This window comes from Mangifera indica, chromosome 4, assembly GCF_011075055.1.
Source record: "Mangifera indica cultivar Alphonso chromosome 4, CATAS_Mindica_2.1, whole genome shotgun sequence".
In the NCBI taxonomy this organism is placed as follows: Eukaryota; Viridiplantae; Streptophyta; class Magnoliopsida; order Sapindales; family Anacardiaceae; genus Mangifera; species Mangifera indica.
Genome location: NC_058140.1, coordinates 3296178 through 3318113, shown reverse-complemented (window position 1 = coordinate 3318113; position 21936 = coordinate 3296178). Strand labels below are relative to the sequence as shown.

At 27.8% G+C, this 21936-nt stretch overlaps 1 protein-coding gene across 2 annotated transcripts; it reads left to right on the top strand.

Annotated features, from left to right (window-relative positions):
* Positions 1-9287: 9287 nt before the first annotated feature.
* LOC123213945 (alpha,alpha-trehalose-phosphate synthase [UDP-forming] 6-like) lies at positions 9288-13063 on the top strand. Of its 2 annotated transcripts, XM_044633588.1 has the most exons (4): positions 9288-9458; positions 10027-11973; positions 12059-12332; positions 12471-13063. In XM_044633588.1, the coding sequence occupies exons 2-4, from the start codon at positions 10028-10030 to the stop codon at positions 12762-12764; spliced, it is 2514 nt and encodes an 837-aa protein (XP_044489523.1). In that variant the 5' UTR covers positions 9288-9458; position 10027; the 3' UTR covers positions 12765-13063. The 2 variants fall into 2 exon arrangements, with proteins under 2 accessions (XP_044489523.1, XP_044489522.1); XM_044633587.1 differs by lacking the exon at positions 9288-9458 and having other exon boundaries at positions 9474-11973.
* Positions 13064-21936: the final 8873 nt, after the last annotated feature.

The following is a 21936-nucleotide window of genomic DNA, read 5'->3' as shown; positions in this document are numbered from 1 at the left end:
AATTATGTTGCATCAATACTAGAGAAGAGATTGATATCATGTTACTGCACATTTCCAAAAAATGCAATAATAAGTTTGAGCTCAGCCTAGACTTGGTTCAGTTCAAATTGAATACACCCTTAAATAAATACAACTTGTGTCTCTGCCATTATAATTTCTAGAAAGTATCGTACCGAGCTAAGTTCTTTACATGCAAACTTCTTGTTTAAATCTTAAACTTCAACCACACTTAATAGAGGTATTAAAAAACATTCCTAATATTTGCAGCTTCAACAACTAGACTCTACATCCCCCAAAAACACTTAGATCAAAGTCTCTCATCCCAAAAACTAATGCCATTATATTACAAGAAGCTTACATTTTTTTTTTTTTATAAATGCCCACTATCAGTTTTACTAAGGGTTTCAATGGAGAAATTTGATTTGAACTACAGAAATAGAAAATGCTATTAACAGAACTACAAAAACTTTGTAAATAATTTGTAGAAATATAGTTAATGGTGCTTTTGTAATGAGCAAACCTTTCTAGATTATATATTGTTAGGAATTCTAATTATTTTCATAAAAACAATCTCTTGAACTCTGTATTTATAGAAATTTAGATAAATTTTCAAGACATCTTTCCATGGGTTTGGTCATGTTGTTTGCTAATTTTCTAACTTGTTTTCTGTGTTGTGCCTTTTCTACTTATTTTAACTTAATTCAGTTAATCTCCTTTTTTACGGTGTGATTAAGCGTAAGTTATTTTCAAATTCTTTTTCAGCTTGATTGGTTTTGTTAAAATATTTTAATTTACTAAAAAAAAATAACATTTAATTATATAATAACATATTATTTAAATACTTAAATAAATATTTAAAATTAGGTTCTCCTAACATTGCTTATAAAATAAATATAACAAAATAAGCATTTATTAGCATTGTTACATAAGTTTTCAAGAATTTATAACATTTATTATAATCTGAAAATAGATAGGACGTAGAGGTTCGTTTGTAGATTTTATATATTTATTATATGGGAGATTTTTCCATTAATTCAACCAATTAATAAAGCACATTAATGTCAAATACCAATGAACCCCCCAAACCCTACTAGTTAGGCCTTTAGATAGTTTATCGATTTAATTCAAATCAAATTTATTTATATATAATATTATATATATTTATTTTTAATATATAAATAAATATATATTTAATTATATATTCAATTATATATATAATTTTATTATTATTTATATCGAATTCAAATTAAGAAGATTGACCCATATTTAAAATTGTGTTAATTCTAAATTAAAAGAAATTTAACTTAGTTTGGTTTGTAAATTAGGTAAGTGATTCGATTCAGTTTAAATTTATTTTATAATTCAATTTAAATTATATCAAACAATTATTAAAATAATTTTATTTTATCTATTATTAAGTAAAATGATATTATTTTATTTATTATTAAATAAAATTATATTACTTTATTAATAAATCAAAAATTTTAACTTTCATATGTTGAGTCAAATTTTAAATTATAAACTTACCAATTAAATTAAATTTAAATTTTTTTAATTTTGATTTGATAAATTAAAATTAAATAAAAAATTTATGATTGGATTTTATTTGTATTCCCCTCCTTCACTGTCAACGGAAGAAAAGAATGAAAGTGAAACGTGTGCAATGTCGAATAAGTAGGCTTTGACTAAGAGGGAGCGCCGTGAACGTTTCGAACTCTGCGTTAACAACAGTATAGAATATGGATACATGCAATGCATGTAATTAATATAGACTTTGATATATTTATTGCAGCTCACAAATAATCGGAAAAATTTAGATAAATATTTTAAATTTTATTTATTTATTTATTTATTATTTTGTGATAGATAGTGGTGCAGATGGGTTGCTTTGCCTGTTGTATTTGTTTGGTAATAATCTCTTTTAAGTGCATGGTGACTAATCGCCCTCATGTTGGATTATTTTTTCGGTGGCTCCCTGAAGTCATTGCCCTCACATGCGGGATATTTTTCTTTTTATTTTTTAATCGAAAATAATTAAGATAGTCTATTTTCAGTGCCACCAAATGATTTTAATCATCTTTTTTATAAATTATATAAAGAAAATAAATAAGTATATATATATGCACATAAAAAAGAAAAAAGAAAAATTGAGAGGTTGGTGTGAACTTTGAAGCAAAGTTTGCGGCCTTTACACCAATAGAAGTGCATCAATTGAAAAGAGTTATCTTGTTTATGATATTAAAGTCTAACTTTGAAGCATTGTTATAAAATTCGAACGCAATTGATAGTCCAATCAGTTTAATTGAAACCTAGTGATCAGTCTAGTCCAGATTAAATATAAAACTCGTTTTAATCAATTTAATCAAACTTGATGATTAATCTAATCCGAACTAAGATTAAATTATTTAACTTTTTACTAATTCTAATATGGGTCATATTACATATGAGTGGGTACATATATCACATGACCGAAAATATTTATTTTTAAATATTATCTAATAATAATATTTAATGTATATATATATTTTTTTAATTATATAATTTTGACTGATTAGTCATATGGTCAACTTGTGAACTTACTCTTTGATGATATGTTAAAAAAGATGTATTAGTGAGAATAATTAACTTAACTAATTAATAATATGATATAAATATAATTTTATTCACTTAATCACGCATGCATATTCCTTGCTCTAAGCATAAAGATAGCCTAGTGGTCGAGTGATATTATTATTAAGTGGCCTCTCTTTTTGCATAATCAACTTATTCTTATTCCTTGCAAATTGAATGAAGTAAAATAAAAGTTCATCCATCAATATTCGTTTAATAGGAAGTAATTCTAACTTAGAGATCCTGGTCAGGCCATCCCTTTTGTTGTAAATTTAGATATTCCCTTCTGTTGGAATGCTCATTTCTTGAACCCCATCTTCATAGAAACCTAGACAGCTTTTCAAGAGGAGAGTTTGGTGATTGTTTGGTTTGTGTTGTAGGTCTGGTCGATTTTGTTTGTTTGGTTTGCCCCTTCTGTGCTTAAGGGTGAGCTTCCATTATTTTTCTGATCATTTTTATTGAGTCTGTTGTTTCTTTTGTTTATATATACTTTACTTACCAAAAATAAAATCCAACTATTATTAGAAAAATAATATTCTCCGTACACGTGTAAATTTCATATTTTTTTAATATAAAATTTGACCACTATATAACACAATCTTAACAATCTATTTCAGTATTCAAAATAGGTATGATCATATGATTTAATGTTACTTTATTTATAATTCAAAATTATTAATTGATATGATGACATATCATTTGAATAACTAATTAGATATTTAAAACTTTTTTTAGTATTTTGAACATATAAATAAGTATATACTTAATATTTGTTAATATGTAATTGAATGATTTTGAATTAAAGATAAAGTAATACTCAATCACGTGATGATATATAATATTACTATGGTTTTATTATTTTTTTAAATATAAATATAGGAAAATCAATTGTTACATTTTGATATCTAGCAATATTTTTAGTATGATATCTTTTTTTAAAAAGAAAAATGCCATATATTTGTACTTGAATTTATTTTTTAAGATGTAATAATCTTTTTCAAAAAATAATAAAATCATAATAATATTATGTATACTCACTTTGAATACACATTTAATTCAAACCCTAAACCCTAAATCTAGTAATACTCAACTCCTTAACATCCTTAAAATCTACATAAACGTGGACTATGTTGGATCAATATTAGAGAAGAGATTGATATCGTGCTACTACACTTTTCTAAAAAGTGTAGTAATAAGTCTGAGCCCAACGCAGGCTTGGCTTAGCTCAAATTGAATACACCCTTAAATAAATGCAACCCTCCACTTGGTCTTTGCAATTTTAATTTGGTCAAAGGACTTATTCCCACCCAAAGTACCTTGTTTTTTCAAGTTTTCATCTTTTAACTTTAAAAAGTTCAAACACCCACCCATAAATAGTTAAAGCTAACGGAACCCAAACTCCTTAAAATTTAATCTGCTTTCCTCCCAAACCCTAAAAACTAATAGTTTGCTCCCTAGACCAAGTTTTGTAAAAAATGCATTTCCCCCCATAGGGTTTAGTTTTCAATCTCTAATTTCAAATTTGATGTCATCACCTGCGACAAAACTCCCATATGTATCATCATGCTTCAACAGTCTCTTTTCCCTTGTTTGAAACGTTGACCCATGAAAATCTCATCTAGGAAGATGAAGAGCTTTGTTGGGAAGACTATTGGAGTATGGTGATATGTCGAAGACTCTTCGTCGTTGGCGGTGACGTTAGATTTGACACTGGAGATTGAAAACTAAACCTTATAAGGGAAATATCATTTTTTAAAACTTGACCTAGGAAGAAATTTTTAATTTTTAAGGTTTAAAGGAAAAAAGAGATTAAATTTTAATTTTTTTTTAATATTTCAGATGAAATGATGATTTTGTCTTTAAAACTAACAAGCTTAATCTCTCATGGGTAGGTGTTTGATATTTTCATAGTTAAAGGGAGAATATTTATGAAAACATGATCCTTTGGGTGGAAAAAAGTCCTTTGGCCTTTTAATTTCTAGAAAGTATCATACCATGCCAAGTTCTTTACGTGCAAACTTCTTGTTTAAATCTTGGACTCTAGCCACACTTCACAAGAGTACTAAAAACATTCCTAATATTTGCAACTTTAACTATAGAAATAGAAAATGTAGTTGACTGAACTATAGAAATGTAGTTAATGTTGCTTTTATGATGAGCAAACCTTCCTAGATCATATGTTGTTAGGAATTCTAATTATTTTTGTAAAAACAATATCTTGAGCTCTATGTTTATAGAAATTTAAATAAATTTTCAAGACATCTTTCTGTGGGTTTGGTTATGTTGTTTGCTAGTTTTCTAACTTTCTTTCTTGTGTTGTGCCTTTCTGCCTTATTTTAACTTGGTTCAGCTAATCCCCTTTCTAAGGGTGTGATTGAGCTTAAGTTGTTTTCGAAACCCTTTTTGCCTTGATTTTTTTGTTAAAATATTTTTACTTATAAAAAATAGTATCACTCAATTATATAATAACATATTATTTAAAAATTTAAAGTTAGATTCTCCTAACATAGATCATAAAATAAAATATTCAAAAGATACATAACAAAGTAACATTTATTAGTAACTTTCAATATTGTTACATCGACTTTCAAGAAAATGTAACATTTATTATAATGTGAAAATATATAGGATATATATTTTTTTTATATTGGAGATTTTTCCATTAATTCAACCAATTAATAACACACGTTAATGTCAAATACGAATAAACACAAACCCTATTAATTAGGTTTTTAAAAGATCATAGTTTAATTTGATTCAATTAAAATTTACTTATACAAAATTGAAGAGAAGATAAAGTTAAGACGGTTAACCCATATTTAAAATCGAGCTAATATCAAATTAAAGAAAATTCAATTTTGTTTGGTTTATAAGTGAGATAAATAATTTGATTTAATTCAAATTTAACTCATAATACAGTTTAAATTATATCAAATAATTATTAAAATAATATTATTTTATTTATTATTAGATAAAATTATATTATTTTTTAATAAATCATACGCTGAAATTAAAAATTTAAATTATAAACCTGAATCGTACATTCAAATCATAATTTGGAATCAAATCCTAAATTTTAAATTTACAAATTATTAACTATAATTCAATAAACTAAAACTAATCTGTTTTTGTTAGAACTAAAGATTTTAAAGTCGGATCAAACCGATTGATTTAATCAATCGAAGTGATTTGACTGGTGTCGTTGTCAACCGAAGAAACGAATGAAAGCGAATCATGTCCAAGGGCCAATAAGTAGGCTTTGACAAAGAGCGAGCGCCGTGAACATTTCGAACTCTGCATTAACAACGGTATAGAATATGGATGTATGCAATGCATGTAGTTAATATACGGTTGATATTTTTATTGCAGCACACAATTAAATAAAATAAATTTAGACAAATATTCTAAATTTTATTTATTTATTTTGAGAGAGCTAGTGGTCCAGATAGATTGCTTTGCCTGTTGTGTTTGTTTGGTAAAAATCCCTTTTAAGTGGATGGTGACAAATTGCCCTCATGTTCGATTATTTTTTCGGTGGCTCCCTGAAGTCATTGACCCACATGCAGGATATTTTTCTCTTTTTTTTTCTTAAATAAAAAATAATTTAAATAGTCTATTTTCAATGGCAGGAAATGATTTTAATCATTTTTTTTATAAATTATATAAAGAATATATATATATATATATATATATATATATATATACACACACGCATATGCATACACACTTGAAAATATTTAATTTTAAAATCTTTAAATTATAAAAAAAAATAATTTGATTTGATAAACTGTATTTAAGTATGATTACATTTACTGGGTGTTTCATGTCTAAACTTTATATTAACAAAAAATCTATCATTTTTTGATAAAATAAATAGTTTTTAAATATATACAAATCATATTTTATTATAACTAAAGGTGACAATGGATTAGATCGAATCGGATCTAAAACTTGTATAATAATCGACCTTAAAGATAGGATAGCTATGATAAAAGTATGTGATCTATGACTCGATCTTATATACATAAGGTTGAGCCTGTAGGTTGACTTGTTAATTTTTTTAAATCATCAATAATAACAAGTCGTGTCAAACAAGCTCACGACTTAACTCATTACAATAGCAAGTTAAACCCTTTTACATTAGTTTTTTTTTGGGTTTTGGGCTGCCCGACTTGACCCGATTATTGCCTCTAATTATAACTAATGAGCAATTATATGTATATTTATAATAATTATCATTTTGGGTTGATATAATCGTATAAAATCATATGATTAAATATTATTTTATTATTATAATTATACATAAATTATATTATATTTTCGATATTGATGTAATGCTATATTCATAATAGGTTGGGTAGATATAATGAATATTGCATTTCCAGTATTGAGTTCAATTTGATTGCAATTATATAAAGCTCAAGCTTGGGTTTGAGATATAAACAACCAACTCATGTTTAAATTAAGAAATTATAGTTAAACCATATAATTTATATATATTTATCAATTATTCTATATTAAAAATTACTAACGAAGATTTTGATAGTGTAAGTGTAAGATTATAAATTTTTTAGTGTTATTTAATATTATATTCGAATCAAGTCACAAACTCACCGAATTAAGCAGTAGCAAGCTTGAACTTGGTTTATTTATAACTCTAAAAAGAAAGAACTCAAATGTGTTAGGATTATCACATCCAAACACCAGATTGTTATATTTTTCTAAAATAAGAAATATTGTTTTCCTATTCCACCCTTCTAAAAAATTAAATATATTTTTAAAAATATTGAAAAAGATATAATTAAATAGGATAATTTTTAAAATTCAGTTCAAAATAGATTAATTAAAAATTTAATTTAGTTAATTAATATTTTTAATTTGATTCAAAATTAATTAATATTTAAATCAGTTCAATTTATGATTTTTTATATTATTTTTTAATTATATATAAAAAAAGTTATTTAAAATGGTATTCGATTACAAATTCAAATGACTTTAAATAAAATATTTAAATTGGGATGTATGATTTTGTTTCAAAATATCTCTAAATTACTTTCCTATATTGTTATATGGTAAAATTACTCTTTTGGTCACTCTTGCAAAATAATATTCAAAGATATGACTACTTATAATAATATTCTTATTGTAAATATTTAATTGTTCAACTGATTTAACTTACACTATTATTACCTATCTTACGTAAAGTTTGAAATTTTATATTCTGAGAGTGACAAAAAAGATAATGAGCAAAAATATAAATTAAAATAGTTTTAAAAAAAAAATATTATTTGATAACTTTAATTAAAATAATGAATTTATTTTATTTAAATAAAAATATTTCACATGATTGGTGACACAGACCTTATCGAATATGTTCTGTACATAATAATTTCCGCTCTCCTGTCTTTTCTAAATAAAAATTAAAAAACATATCTACAATCGGCTCCATCTTTTATCTAAATCTATGCAAGCGCTCCGGTGCAACCCCAATCGTTGGATCAGAAAATTCATAAGCCATCATCCACGTGGGATACAGCTATTAATTTTCACAGAGCCTCAGGGGACCCACCAAATAATTAAAAAAGAAATTATAATAAAAAACCTTATCTCTTTTCTCTCAGTGGGAACTGTGCATGCCTTGTGCCCGCTGCCGGCTCAGCTGTTGTCGTTTTCGAGTTTCTTCCGTCGTTTTCTTCACAAATTCAAAAACCAAGTAAAAACAGAAACATGCATGAGACACGTGCTTCTACAAACAGCCTCCACGTGGTGTTCCACTTAATCTGTGCCGTGCTTATCCACTTTAATCATGTAGCTTTGTTTAATTAATTTAAATATCAATCCAATTGGCCAAGTTTGTGGGCCCCAAAAGATGACGTGGACGATAAGTCAATGTGACATCCAGCTGTTGTTGGTGAAGAGGCTCCAACTCCAATAAAAAACCAGTTGTATTGTATCGCCCCGATATTTTTCTCTGTGTTGGCCGATACAGTGACACCCGATTTATCTGAATTTCCAGACCTCCTTGTTATTGTAAAATCTAATAATTTATATTTTAAAAATATATTTGAGCATTTAAAATAACAAAATAACAGAATTAATTCATGATTTGCAGATTTGGGGTAAAATTTAATTTAAATTGAGTATAAATATTAGGAAAAAAAGGGAATAAATTTTTCTTTATCGGGAGCCGATAAATTTCGGATAAACCGGTCAAACTGTGACACGTAACGGGAGCTCTATATCTTCGCTGTCAACGAAGCTAAGGTAAATCGCTAGGTAGCACAAATGTAAACTTCTGAAAAGCGAATAATTGACAGCCACGTGGAATGTCTCATGAGACAGCTAAGTTCCGACAGAGACCTCTTTGTGGGTCCCACCTAAAGCCACATGATTAACTCACCGATATACAACGGATAATAACCAATGACATAACACCGTACACCTCTAGTGTATGTTTCACCTCAAATCACGTCCGTTAGATTTGTCCCGAACCAATTCAACGGTTTAAATAAAAATAAAAAAATTAACAATTATTTATTTAGTTAATATTTATATAAATATAAAATATTATCACATTAATAAATTACAAGGTATGATAATCCTGGGATACGTTCATTTAATGCATTTTATTATATTTCCATAGTAAGGGTGAAAATCAGATCATATTTTTACATTTTCAGAGCTGTTTGTACTGTTGATAAGAGTATTTGAGATCACCGAAAGAGATAGCTTGAGAAAGCTAATTCCTTTTTGTCCTTTTTTTTTAAATAAATCCTGGTAGATACAATCTTTATTTTATGTGGGTCGTTGAGTTTTTGGTGAGATTCAAAAGAGAGAGTGAAAAGCTGGTAACTTGATAAACTGTTTATGATTTTTGTTATAATTTTCCTGTTTGGTGTTGCTAACTGTTTACTTGAATTATCAATTCTGAATAGTTAGTTGCACATTTGACAATGTCTAGTGGAAAATTTTTATTTGGTTGCAGTATATTTCTGAGGTGTTAGTAATATTGAATCTATTCTATTCCAATTCTCTTTTTATCAGGATAGCAAGAAACTTCTACTAAGCTTATCCACCGCTGGTTTGTTTCATTCATTTCATCTTTGCTTATCTTTCAGTTTGTTCTTTGCATCTCTTGCTTTAAATTGTAGTCATAGGACTCTGGACCCCAACACTTGAATTTTCCTCTTTATGTTTTCACTTGTCTTAGTACTGTTCATCTTGTTGTTGAGTTAGCTGGATAGGATAGATTGTTATTCTGAAAGTTTTCTTTTTAATGGGAGTTTAATTTGGTCTATTTTTGCATAGTGAAATTAGTGTTTGATTAGGTTTGTTTTGGAAAACCAAGAAAATGGTGTCAAGATCTTATTCTAATCTGTTGGAGCTTGCCTCTGGCGAGTCTCCATCTTTTGGCAGAATGAGCCGGCGAATTCCGCGAGTTATGACGGTAGCCGGAATCTTGTCCGACATCGATGATGATCTTTCTGAGACTGTATGCTCTGACCCATCATCATCGTCAAATCAACGAGAAAGAATCATAATTGTGGCCAATCAGTTGCCTATTAGGGCACAACGAAAATCGGATAGTGGAAAGGGTTGCAAAGGCTGGATTTTCAGTTTGGATGAGAATTCGCTTCTTCTCCAATTGAAAGATGGATTAGGAGATGATAATATTGAAGTGATATATGTTGGATGTTTGAAGGAAGAGATTCAAATGAATGAACAAGAAGAGGTGTCACAAATACTTTTGGAGACCTTTAAATGCATCCCAGTTTTTCTCCCACAAGATCTTTTTAGCCGGTACTATCATGGGTTTTGTAAGCAACAATTATGGCCTTTGTTTCATTACATGCTACCTTTATCACCAGACCTTGGTGGCAGGTTTAATCGGTCATTATGGCAAGCATATGTTTCATCAAATAAGATTTTTGCTGATAGGATAATGGAGGTGATTAACCCGGAAGATGATTTTGTGTGGATCCATGATTATCATCTAATGGTGTTACCGACTTTCTTGAGGAAGAGATTCAATAGGGTGAAGCTTGGGTTTTTTCTGCATAGCCCATTCCCTTCGTCAGAGATTTACAAGACATTGCCAATCAGGGAAGAACTTTTGCGAGCCCTTTTGAATTCGGATTTAATTGGGTTCCATACTTTTGATTATGCTCGACATTTCTTGTCTTGTTGTAGTCGAATGCTTGGTCTTACCTATGAATCCAAGAGAGGTTATATAGGCCTTGAATATTATGGTAGGACTGTCAGTATCAAGATTCTTCCAGTGGGCATTCACATGGGCCAGCTTCAGTCGGTTTTGAGCCTTCCTGAAACTGAGGCTAAAGTTGCTGAGCTTATCAAGCAGTTTCGTGATCAGGGAAGAATAATGTTGCTTGGAGTGGATGATATGGACATTTTTAAGGGTATAAGTCTGAAGTTATTGGCAATGGAACAGTTGCTTGTGCAACATCCTGAGTGGCAGGGAAAGGTAGTGCTGGTGCAGATAGCAAATCCTGCCAGGGGCAGAGGAAAAGATGTCAAAGAGGTACAGGCAGAGACATACTCAACGGTGGAAAGGATAAATGAAACTTTTGGAAAACCTGGATATGATCCTGTTTTATTGGTAGATCAACCACTTAAGTTTTACGAGAGAATTGCGTATTATGTTGTTGCAGAATGTTGTTTGGTAACTGCAGTTAGGGATGGCATGAATCTGATACCATATGAGTACATAATAAGTCGGCAAGGAAATGAGATATTGGATAAGGTATTGGGTTTGGAACCATCTGCCTCAAAGAAGAGTATGTTGGTTGTATCTGAATTTATTGGCTGCTCTCCATCCTTGAGTGGAGCAATTCGTGTGAATCCATGGAATATTGATGCAGTGGCAGATGCAATGGATTGTGCCTTGGAGATGCAAGACCAAGAAAAACAGCTCAGGCATGAGAAACATTACAGATATGTTAGTACCCATGATGTTGGATATTGGGCACGCAGTTTCCTACAAGATTTGGAGAGGACATGTTGTGAACATGAGCACCGCAGGTGCTGGGGTATTGGGTTTGGGTTAAGCTTTAGAGTTGTGGCTCTTGATCAGAGCTTCAGGAAGCTATCAATGGAGCACATAGTGTCAGCGTACAAGAGAACTACAACCAGGGCTATTCTTCTGGACTATGATGGTACATTGATGCCTCAGGGCACAATTGATAAGAGCCCAAATTCCAAAACTATTGAAATTCTAAATAGTTTGTGTAGAGATAAGAACAACATGGTTTTCCTTGTTAGTGCAAAAAGTCGAAAGACGCTTGCTGAATGGTTTGCTCCTTGTGATAAGTTGGGAATAGCTGCAGAGCATGGTTATTTTCTAAGGTGAATTGGATAAAACTGCTGTCCATTTTCAACTTTTATGTCTACTACCACATGAGATTTGACACCAACAATTATGTGGTTTCAGGTTGAGTCAAGATGAAGAATGGGAGACTTGTATACCAGTAGCAGATTGTAGTTGGAAGCAGATAGCTGAACCTGTGATGAAGCTATACACTGAAACAACTGATGGGTCCACCATTGAAGACAAGGAAACTGCACTTGTCTGGTGTTATGAGGATGCCGATCCAGATTTTGGTTCGTGCCAAGCAAAGGAGCTTCTTGATCATCTTGAAAGCGTGCTTGCCAATGAACCAGTTACAGTGAAGAGTGGGCAGAATCTTGTTGAGGTTAAGCCACAGGTTTGATTCACATACCCCATGATCAAGCTGTACTGTTACTTTCTGTTCCACATTATTTTTGTAACCTATTTTTATTTATCATGTGTAATATTCTATGGAAAATCGGGTAGCTTAATGTTCTTATTTATATATGTACAGGGTGTAAGCAAGGGACTCGTAGCGAAACGTCTACTTTCCACCATGCAAGAAAAGGCAATGTCACCAGATTTTGTTTTGTGCATAGGGGACGACAGATCTGATGAAGATATGTTTGAGGTAATCATCAGTTCCATGGCTGGGCCATCCATTGCCCCTAAGGCAGAAGTTTTTGCATGTACAGTCGGTCGAAAACCCAGCAAGGCCAAGTATTATCTTGATGACACTGTAGAAATCGTTCGGTTGATGCAGGGTTTGGCTTCAGTCACAGAACAAATGCATCCTGCATTGCCTTAACACCGATGAAGATAGGGTAAACCCTCATTATTTCTCTGTTTGTGAGTAGAATGCTCTAGGTGGATCGGTCAGGGTACTTTAATTTTGTCATTTTTAATTTCTTTCCAGATGTAAATTGTCTTAGTTTTACAGAGCAGTATGGAACTGAAACTTTGTTTTCTATGCATGTGTTTGTTCTTCATTGCAGTAAAGCTGTAAATACATGTTTGTCCATGAAATCTGACTCATCTGAGCTTCTATCAGACAGTTTTGACTTGTTTTATATTAAAACAAGCAAATCAACGTAGAACTTTTACCAACTCTATTTGCATTATTTCTTTATATGGGTGGATATTAATCTAAAAGATACGAATTAGTGGATGCACATTTAGATCAATATCAATATTGGTCGTCGTCATGATATTGTATTGAAGTTCAATAATATACGCATGTTTCCATCTCTGGAACCCCATTTTTGTTAGGTAGACAGTTGCATTTAGATTCATGTTGAAAATCGTTCTCATTGCATCTTAAAAATCAGACAGATGGTATGCTTTGGCAGCTTGTTTGTCTTTCTAAACCGGACACACATGTTAGCCTTCAAATGTCGACAATAACAGTTGTGGTTCCCATTAGGGAAGACTTTGCAACGACAACTACTATGGTAGGATGCCAATCCGAAATAACATACAACTCATTCATGTCAGTTATGGAATCTCATATTTTGCTCGTAAAGCAAGTTCACGACTCTTTTTCTTCTTTTATCTACTCACGTCATTCCTCCGATCAGTTCCCTGGTTGTGGATTCTGGGAGTCACAATTGATGGTAAGTCCCATTCTCTGTACAAAACTCGCTGGGGAAGAAGTCAAGTGTTTCAGTAAAATAAATTATTTGGCCCTGTCAAATGAGTGTAAACCCGGTAAGGTGATTGAATCGCTTTCTTTGTTTTTATTTCCCATTTCACACTAGCTTGTAAGTCGATGTGTCAAACAGGATATTTCGGTTCAAATTATAAAATTGACAAAGGTCTTTGGCTTTTGATGATAGTGTATAATTCGATTCAAATTATAAAATTTGATTAAATTATTTAAAAATTATAATTTAGTTTGATTTGGTTTGAAAAATAGTTTGGTTTGAATGAATTAATTTTTGAAAAACAGTTATCAGTTTTTATTGTGATTCGGGTACTTTTTAAATCAAATCAAATCGTAAACTTTTATATATATATATATATATATTTGTCAAAAAGTTTTTAATAAACAGTTAAGTTTGTAATTTTTTAATATTTATTTTGTTATTTTTTGCGTGTATATTATATTTATATTTTATATGTTTGTAAATTTTTGTTTAGTTTGAAAATTTTTTAAAGTTTGTTTTGAAAAATCTTTTGATTCACACTAAACAGATCGAACACATTCTTAGCTTTCATTTGCCTAGTCAATCCTCATTTGTCTACCCCTAGGTAATAATTTAATACGACAGATTTAATTAACTTTTTGGGATTGATTTTGAAAATATAAAATTTAATTATATCGTATTATTGAATACTATCACATATATTAATAAATAATAAAAGTGTTTACTTGTTATTATCGGTGAAATAATTTTATTTTTAATTCAAATTTATTTAATAAATTTATTTTTAATTCATTATTAACACAAAATATTATTCTTTATAAAAATATAAAAATTAATAAAACTAGTAAAACAATAAAATTTTTAAAATAAAATTTGAGTTTTGTTATATTTATAAAATTTTGATTTATGAGATAAATTATTATATTTAGAGTTTATCTGTTTAATAAATATAGATAGGTCTGGTTACCAAAAAATAATATTGTTAATAAATTACTTAATTTTGGTGGCAGATTTGATAGACAGGTGGGGGTTACTTGTTGATTATGGAATAATTTAATTTAATAGTATATTAAATGCAACTTTAATGAGATTGAACACCTCTTTCTCATCCAAAGTTTGTCACTTCTGATTTGATTTGATTTAATTTAATTATTGTAGTATCTATAGATGAAATTCTTAAAATACCAAAAAATCGTTTCTCTAAAAGAAAATCTTTATTTTTGAATTGATCTAATTGAAGGTTCGACGAGTCTTTCAATTTTTATACATAATTAATTTATATATTAATATATAATTAGATAATTTCATTATTTATTTTATCTTTTAACTCAGAATAAATATTATTTAATATCATTAACTTTGATTTTGTTTTGTTCTGTCTTTTTTTTGGTTAAGTTTCATAATTAATTGTGAACTTTTATTCAATATTTAAAATAAAAAGGATGTTGGTATGTATGATTTTTTTTTTTTTTTTAAATTTGGGCAATAGAGTTATCTCTTGAAAATATGTACTTTAAAACAAACACAAGTAAACCCAGGAAAAAATCATTGAAATCTAGTAAATCCAAAAATAATTTCTCTTTATAAAAATGAAGAAAGCAAATATAAATTAATTTATTTATTCTGGTGTTGAAAATAAATGGAAAGTATAAGCAGGTTGGATTGGAGGGAAAATGACAGCAAATATCGTTTCATAGTTAAACAAACTTTTGACTTTGAACTTTACATTAAAGTCAGAAATAATAATTACATTACGTGAAATAAAAATAATATATACTAACTAATATTAATTAATTAATTAATTATATTTTTAATTTAAAATTATTTAATTTAAAATATATAACTCTATTAACGAAGAATTTATGATAGAAAAGAAAAATAGTCTTTCTATTTTCTGAAATATTCAAAAACATAAAAAACCAACCCCACGTTGAATGATGTATAATTTTCAAAAGATACACAACGTATGAAATACTCAATCGGTATTTCGGAACAATAACTTTGACTTTCTTCCATATTTTAGTGTTAATGTAAAATTTGTTCTAAATGAAGTCTACAGTCATTATTATACTGGAAATTGGACATGTTAGAGGTATTTTCCATATAATTTTCCAAACGGATCAAATACAAGACCAAGTCCTCTCTTTTACAAGTCTTCATCAATCACCACATTCCTCACTTTCCTGCTCTGTGCTTGTCGCCAAACTGGAGGATTTGAAGTTCTAGTTGGGAAAATGTAGAAGGCAGGTGCAACTTTAATCCAAGAACTCAAGTATCTGATCTCCTTCCCCATTGCAACGAGTAAAACAAGCCCTCAGGAAAGGAAAGGGAGAGAGGTTTTCTGGGATTTGTTTTCAAGTCTTTGGATAACTTTTCTGATGCAGTGGTTTGAGAATGAAACGAATGTGGTCATCTTTTTATTAAGGATTGAAGATTGACTAATTGAGGAGTGGAGTGAAAAGGCAAAAAAATTTTAAAAACCCAAATACTTATTATTTTATTAAAATTTTTTGTTAAAGTTGAAGAGAAAATTACCATTTAATAAAAAAATAAAATTTTATTTCGTTTTTTTCTTTAGTTTAAAAAATTAATAATTTTTCTCTATCTAAAGTTTGAAAAATTATCTTTTCCCTTTGATTTTTTTTTTCTTCAACAACGATCTCCATTCTAACCATCGACTGACTTTCTCACCGTCTTCTTCTCCTATCAATCTTTGGGATTTGATGGCCATTTTCGTCAAACAAAGTCGTTTTTATCTCTTCTGTTAGACGAAGATGATTCCTCCTTATCCGACCAAAGATCGACATCTCTAGAATTGTCTGATGTCGATCTTTAGCCAGATAAAAATAATTCATTTTCACTTGACGAAAATAGTTGTCGAACTCTGAAGATCAATGAGAGAAGAAAATGGTAGAAACGCCAACTAATGACAGAAATGGAAATGGTTGTAGGAGAAGAATAAAATAAACTAAGAAAAAAAAATAACTTTTCAAACTTTTAGGTAAAAAAAAATTATTATTTTTTAACTAAAGAAAAAAATAAGATAAAATTTTAATTAAAATTTATTTATTAAATAACAATTTTATCTTTAATCTTAATATAAAATTTTAACAAAAGAATAACTATTTAAATTTTTAAAATTTTACAAATAAAAGTTTGAAAATTAACCAAATCTTTAGTGGGAATAGGTCTTTTGACATAAACATTCGTACATGAGATAAACCAGAGAAATCGTTGATTGGATTGGCAGTGGAATGGTCTACACCATTAGTATTGTGGTCAAGGATGATGATTAATGGTACCATGTTATTTGGTCAAAATTCAAATCTTACTGGAATTCCAAGTCTCAATATGGATAATTCCCCAGCCAAGTCCATTAAACTAAAAATTTTAGCCTAGGGTTTTAAAATCAGATCGAAATAAAAATCATTTTAAGTATTAGTTTTAGTTAAACTGGTTAAATCATTTGGATCAGTTGGTTCGATCAAAATTCTAATTTTATGTAATATCTTAAAAAAATTATATCTAATTAAATATGTTTTACATACTAAATTTTATATTATGCATACTTTTAACAATTAACAAAATATATATGCTACTGAACATTAAATTAATAAGTAATAACTATTAACTTTATATCAAAACAAAACATATATATTAAAAAAAATCCAATTCAACAAACATATGTATTATTGACCACCCGAATAAAACACAAATCTAATATATACATTAAATAAAATATAACATCAACCAACCAACATAAAAATTATTGAACAAATAATATTCAATTCAACATTTAACAAAACATATAAAAAAATATAATTCGTCTAACATAAAGTTTAATAAATGAGTAATTAATCATTCATCATCATTACTAATGGTAAAAGATCTTGTCATTGCTCTTGTTGCACCCTTCGTCATTTGTTCGGTTTCTATAGCATCTTCTTCAATAGCATTATCTGCAAAATTTATAGTTGAATATTTTATTTTTTCATCCTAAAAATCAATCATTTATGCAAGTATGTAAATATTTGTATAAGTACCAAAAAAAAGTTTTCCCTAGAAAATTATGTGAAAAATCATAAATTATTGGAGCATTATTAATGGAAATAGATCCCTCTCTATAAAGCATTTGATCCAATTCATCTGCATTAAGTTCACTTGGCTTCTCTTCTTCGTCCACTATCTAGAAGTCAGTTATATCGATACTTTCATAATTAATTGGATCAAAATTTGATTTCTTGTAATAAAACCTAAATAGTTAAAATGAGAAGAAGTAAAGAATTAAAATATTAAACATCAATATACCAATAGCTATTAAGTAGGGTAAAATCATATGTAAAGTTGTAAATAATTAATAAACATGATAAAATACTCGTAATAAAAATATTCAAAAATGCAACAAGGTATAAATAACAATTGTGTTACCTATTTTGCAACTGTAAGTTATAATAAATAAAAATAAGATCATTTACATGTTGATGTTCCAATATATTTCTTTTCTTAGTATGTATGCATTAAAAAACACTCTAATTACACTTACAACCTGAAGATGTTAAAATTTGACTAAAAATTTTAATTACAAGCTTCTGTAAATTGGGAGTATTGTATCCATATGTTTTCCACCATTCATATAATACAAAATAATATATAAACAATTATTTAATAAAATTTCATAAATTAGAAAAAACAATTGAGATATACAAAATATATAAATTAAATTCATACTAGGTCGTGTGATTTTATATATTTCAATAGCTAGCTGACATGAGAAACTCTCTTTACAATCGCAAAACATTTGACTCTCTTTTACTAACTTCGCTTTACTAATAAATAATTTTAATAAATTCAAATTGTAAATCTTATAAGTGAATAATTTTAATAAGTTTAAATTATAAAACAAATTGTATTTTTTTAGTTTGATTTGAAATCTAAAATGATTTGATTTGATTTAAAATTTTTTTAAACTACTTTTTAAAGTTTGGTTTGAAAAATCTTTCGATTCACACTAAGCCAGACCATACACGCTTTTAATTTTAAATTGCCTAGTCAATCCTGATTTGTCCCTCCCTATGTAATAATTTAATATCATGGATTTAATTAATCTTTTGAGGTTGATTTTAAAAATATGAAATTTAATTATTTATTATTTTTTACTGTTGAAGTAATACATAAGTAACAAAAATGTTTACGCGTAGAAAAATTTTATTTCTAATTTAAAATTATTTAATAAAATCATGTTTAACTCATTATTAACACGAAATATTATTCTTATAATTTACCTAATTTTGGTGGCAGATTTGATAAGCAGGTGGGGGTTACTTGTTGATTATGAAATAATTTAATTTAATAGTATATTAAACGCAAATTTTATGAGATTGAACACCTTTTTTTCATCCAAAGTTTGTCACTTTGACATTTTTTCACCTAAGAGTTTTAAAATGACATTTTTCCATACATTAGTGAAAATTGTCAACAAATTTATAGAGAAAGACAAAAATATATTATCAAATGATTAAGTGATTTAGAATTATAAATAAAATAATATATAATTATATATGTATTCATTTATATATTTAAAAAATAATACACATAATATTACTTTTTGGTTTAATTATTGTAGTATTACTATTTACGACAAATTTATTTAAATACTAAAAGGGTCATGTTTCTAAAGGAAAATCTTTATTTTAAGAACTGATCTAATCTAAAGTTCGCCAAATCTTTTAATTCTTATTTATAATTAGATTATTTATTATTATATGATTGAATGTCCATATAATTTATTTTATCTATAATTTAAAATAAATATTATTAACTTTAATTTTGTTTTGTTTTTTTTGGTTAAGTTTGATAATTAATTGTGAATTTTTAATCAATATTTATAATAACAATAAAATTATATGTACTTATTTTAGATATATAAATATGTATACACTTATATATATTATTATGTGATTAAGTAATTTTAAATTAAGGATAAAATAATATCCAATTATATAATATGCGTATGAGTGTATAAATATTTATCTATCTAAAGTGAGTATATATGATATTGCTCTTATAATAAAAAGGATGTTAGAATGTGTGATTTTTTATTTTAATTTGGGCAATAGAGTTATTTCTTGAAAATATGTACTTTAAAACAAGTACAAGTAAACCCAGGAAAAAATCATTGAAATCTAGTAAACCCAAAAATAATTTCTCTTTATAAAAATGAAGAAAGCAAATATAAATTAATTTATTTATTCTGGTGTTGAAAAAAATGAAAGTGTAAGGAGGTTGGAGGGAAAATGACATTAAATGTCATTCATAGTTGAGCAAACTTTTGACTTAGAACTTTATATTAAAGTCAGAATAATTATATTACATATTTAATATTAACTAATATAAATAATATCTTTAGTTTAAAATTATTTAATGACCTAAAAATATATTAATTTATTCGTTTTTATTAACATATATTTGTTGTACTAATCACATTAAAATACATATAAATTTATTTATATTTATTAATATTTATTTGTTGTATATAAAATATTATTAAATTTAATAAAATAAATTACACGTTTCTATATAGAGTTTGGTCTAAAGACATTTTTTCATTCAATTATATTATAATCATATTTTTATATCAAAATTATAACATTGTTAACGAAAGATCTATGAAAAAAAAAATAGTTTTTCTATTTCTTAAAACTTAAAAAAAAACCGGACCCCATGTAAAATGATAAACAATTTTCAAAAGATACATAATGTATGAAATACTTAATAGGTATTCGAAAGCGATAACTTTGACTTTCTTCCATATTTTAGTGTTAATGTAAAATTTGTTCTACATGAAATCTACAAATATTATTAGACTGGAAATTGGAAATGTTAATTTCAAGTTCAAAATTTTGAGGTATTTCATCCGTTTAACTTGGAAGCGTTGAAGCCTCACGCAACAAACGGATCAAATACAAAAGTCCGTCCTCTCCTTTACAAGTCTTCATCAACCATCATATTCCCCACTTTCCTCATCATCTGTAATGGTCTCCAAACTCGAAGAAATTGAAGTTCTAGCCAAAGGAAATGTAGAAGGCAGGTGCAACTTCAATCTAAGAACTCAATTATCTGATCTCCTTTGCCATTGCGACAAGTAAAACAAGCCCGCTTGATATCAAGAAAGGGAGAGAGGTTTCTGGGATTTGTTTTTATGCCTTTGAAAAGTTGCTTGAGTGGTAACATAAGGGTTTCATAGATAACAGAAGGGTTTCATAAGGTCAAATTTGACGTTTTTAATCATCAAAAGAAAAAAAAAAATCATCAAAACAAAAAGAAAAATTGTCAAAGCACCATTTTTTCAGTGCAGCAATAGTGACACGATGAGAGGATTCCAGCTGAACAGAACATAGATTCGGTTTGAATTAAATCCATTTCTAGACTAGAGATTTACTGGTCTTTATATTATACATTAAAAAGGAAAAATATAAAAATAAGAACATTGTTTATGGCAATGGCAGCATAACGGTAGAATTTGAAGGTTTGTGATTGTGACGAGCAGGCTATTATTGAAGCTTAATGGGTCCTGATTGAAAAGTTGATAAGATTGTTATGCTGTTCAAACCTGGACCCATTTACCCGAAATCAAAACTGATTAATATGGTAGTATAATTTTCTTATGAAATATCCAAAGTAAAATCATTTGATTTTGGATTTCAACTTTGAACAAGTCATCAAACATTTAATTGGACTATTGAATATACATAACTTTGAATACGTCTGTTTTAGACATTTAATAATGGGTTGTATCAATAATGGATTTGAAATACACATATACACACCTCTCTCTCTCTCTCTCTCTCTCTCTCTATCTATATATATATATATATATATATATATAAAATTTTTAACTATCTAATCATATGATGACACGTTATTATTAGTAGATAAAGTTATACAAATAATACTATTTCTCTCTCTATGTATAAGTAATATTATGTATACCTACTCGTGATATATAATTCATGTACATAGATGATATCAAATTATGTGATTTGATGTTATTTTATCTCTAATTTAAAGTCACTTAATTACATGATGACATATTATCTCAAAAATAAATACACATATTTTTATTTTTAATATATATATAATTATACGTATCTATTTTGAGTATATAAATAGTACAAACTTAATGTATATCATTAAATGTGATTTAATTATTTTGAATTGAGGATAAAATAATAACTAATCATATGATGATATATTATATGTGTTTCAATTTGTATCCTCAAAAATAAATACATATAATATTATTCTCTTTCTCTCTCCCTATATATAGTGTAATTC

What these genes read in the sequence shown, in the direction of transcription:
- LOC123213945 (XM_044633587.1), top strand. Translation starts at nt 9,962, where the DNA reads ATGGTGTCAAGATCTTATTCTAATCTGTTGGAGCTTGCCTCTGGCGAG. An exon ending in GAGCATGGTTATTTTCTAAG is followed by an intron (nt 11,974 to 12,058) that starts GTGAATTGGATA and finishes ATGTGGTTTCAG; the next exon opens with GTTGAGTCAAGATGAAGAAT. An exon ending in TTGTTGAGGTTAAGCCACAG is followed by an intron (nt 12,333 to 12,470) that starts GTTTGATTCACA and finishes ATATATGTACAG; the next exon opens with GGTGTAAGCAAGGGACTCGT.